The following is a 2638-nucleotide window of genomic DNA, read 5'->3' on the forward strand; positions in this document are numbered from 1 at the left end:
ACTTAAACCTGCGTCCTCTCCAGCAGCCAGCAGGGGGCGACTTAAACCTGCGTCCTCTCCAGCAGCCAGCAGGGGGCGACTTAAACCTGCGTCCTCTCTAGCAGCCAGCAGGGGGCGACTTAAACCTGCGTTCTCTCTAGCAGCCAGCAGGGGGCGACTTAAACCTGCGTCCTCTCCAGCAGCCAGCAGGGGGCGACTTAAACCTGCGTCCTCGCCAGCAGGGGGCGACTCCAGCGGCTGCAGAAAGAAGTGTGATTGTATAGAAGTTTCTGAGAAAATGTTTCTACTTGTCAGCTGATTTATTCCCTCAGTAAACACTTTCCTGATGAGTTTCTGGTCTCAGTTGCTAGTTTCAACTCTTCAACACAGCATGATGTTCATTTAGTAAATTATGGTCCCATTTAGAGGAACAGAGACCAGGAAGCAGGGGAGGCTTTAGGGCGGGGCTACAAGCTGATTGACAAGTCGCTACCATGCCGGCCTGTCAGTCAGGATAGATGTGACTCGTGATCAGTGCACATTTAACTAGTCGTGAACTTGTTTTGGGTGCTGTCGGTGTTTCACTCTTTCAGTGTGTTTCTACTTCATGAAAGTTAACTGGAACATTTTGGTCGCCTTAAAAAAAAAAAAAAAGTCTTGTTTAGCGTTGGTTGTCCTACAAGACACTTTTTCAGTGTAAGTACATTTTGTGTTTCGCTAGCCAAAAAAATAATCACAGTTAACGTCAATAATGAATGCACCTTGCTAACCACGCTAGCCAGCTCCACCATCAAATCAAGATGGCGAAGGCCAAAATGCGCTAGTCCACAAACGAACACAGTGGCTAGTACAAACTGTGATCCTAAGCCCTCAAGTTCATGAAAGGACACAATTTAGAAGTTAATTTCAGTAAAATACAGAAAGCGTAATGCTGTTGAAGCTACAGAGAGAGCTGTGAGAGGGAGAAGACTCACTTGACGATGCCGTATCCCAGACTGGCGATGATCACCAACACCCTCGCCAGAGTCCTCTTCACCGCAGAGAGCACCTCCGCAAACACCACCGCCCCCTGGACTGCAGGTGGACATCATCACAACAAACTCTGCCACGTCAGTCCAGTAAAAATCACCTCTGCATCTTCACCTACCCGACAAGCCGTCGTATCTGATGCTCTGGAACTCGGCGTAGTAAACGGCTTTCTCCAACATTCCCAGGAAGATGACTCCTCCGATCCAGAACTGGATCCTGAGCAGATCCCTCCAATAACACGCCGACAGAACCAACCACAACACCGCCAGCAGCACGTACACGATGCACATCACCATGTAGAACTGGAGACGCAATCAAAGAAAGACTTTGCAGATTTTTCCTTATTGTATTATTTACTGCTGTTTGACTAGTGTTTGCTGAAAGCTACAGTGGCCAGCTTTTAAAAATGTAATTATATGTTTGTGAGCAGTTTTTAAATACTGACTATCTCACAAAAGTGAGACATTTTTGTAAATATCTGATTCTCTCTATTCATGTGAAACACTGAAGAAATGACACAGTGTAAAGTAGTGAGCGTACAGCATGTATAACAGTGTGTGTAATGTAGTGAGCGTGCAGCTTGTATAACAGTGTAAAGTAGTGCAGCTCGTATAACAGTGTAAAGTAGTGCAGCTCGTATAACAGTGTAAAGTAGTGAGCGCGCAGCTCGTATAACAGTGTAAAGTAGTGAGCGCGCAGCTCGTATAACAGTGTAAAGTAGTGAGCGCGCAGCTCGTATAACAGTGTGTGTAAAGTAGTGAGCGCACAGCATGTATAACAGTGTGTGTAATGTAGTGAGCGTGCAGCTTGTATAACAGTGTAAAGTAGCGCAGCTCGTATAACAGTGTGTGTAAAGTAGCGAGCGCGCAGCTCGTATAACAGTGTGTGTAAAGTAGCGAGCGCGCAGCTCGTGTAACAGTGTAAAGTAGTGCAGCTCGTGTAACAGTGTAAAGTAGTGCAGCTCGTGTAACAGTGTAAAGTAGTGCAGCTCGTGTAACAGTGTAAAGTAGTGCAGCTCGTGTAACAGTGTAAAGTAGTGCAGCTCGTGTAACAGTGTAAAGTAGTGCAGCTCGTGTAACAGTGTAAAGTAGTGCAGCTCGTGTAACAGTGTAAAGTAGTGCAGCTCGTGTAACAGTGTAAAGTAGTGCAGCTCGTATAACAGTGTAAAGTAGTGCAGCTTGTATAACAGTGTAAAGTAGTGCGCGTGCAGCTTGTATAACAGTGTAAAGTAGTGCAGCTTGTATAACAGTGTAAAGTAGTGAGCGTGCAGCCTGTGTAACAGTGTAAATCTGCTGTCCCCTCAAAATAACACATCACACAGCCGTTAATGGCTAAACCGCTGGCAACAAAAGTCAAACACACAGCAAATTTACACTGTTATCCAAGCTGTACACTCACTACTTTACACTGTGTCATTTCTTCAGTGTTTCACATGGAAAGATTTAATCAGATAGCTAATGTGAGGACATGAAATGTTTGATTTCTGTTCTTTAGCGTGTTTGTGTTCTTACCATCATCAGAGGCCACTCAGAGACCGATATGTAGCCATGAGGACCCGTCATGCTGATCTGCACTGCAAACAGAGAAACATTATGAGATCGACTGGTCACTCGTTTTCTACATTCACACT

At 45.3% G+C, this 2638-nt stretch overlaps 1 protein-coding gene across 1 annotated transcript in view; it reads right to left on the bottom strand.

Annotated features, from left to right (window-relative positions):
• The window catches only part of zgc:162698 (Transmembrane protein 87A-like), a 17465-nt gene extending 14833 nt beyond the window's left edge, over positions 1–2632 (bottom strand). The window contains exons 1-3 of the mRNA XM_046074757.1: positions 2520–2632; positions 1127–1310; positions 954–1053 (exon numbers count right to left, since the gene is read on the bottom strand). Of these exons, the coding sequence (XP_045930713.1) occupies positions 954–1053; positions 1127–1310; positions 2520–2570 (335 nt within the window). The 5' untranslated portion in view covers positions 2571–2632. The remainder of the gene's footprint in view (positions 1–953; positions 1054–1126; positions 1311–2519) is intronic.
• Positions 2633–2638: the final 6 nt, after the last annotated feature.

The sequence above is a fragment of the Micropterus dolomieu genome, linkage group LG17, assembly GCF_021292245.1.
Source record: "Micropterus dolomieu isolate WLL.071019.BEF.003 ecotype Adirondacks linkage group LG17, ASM2129224v1, whole genome shotgun sequence".
Classification (NCBI taxonomy): domain Eukaryota; kingdom Metazoa; phylum Chordata; class Actinopteri; order Centrarchiformes; family Centrarchidae; genus Micropterus; species Micropterus dolomieu.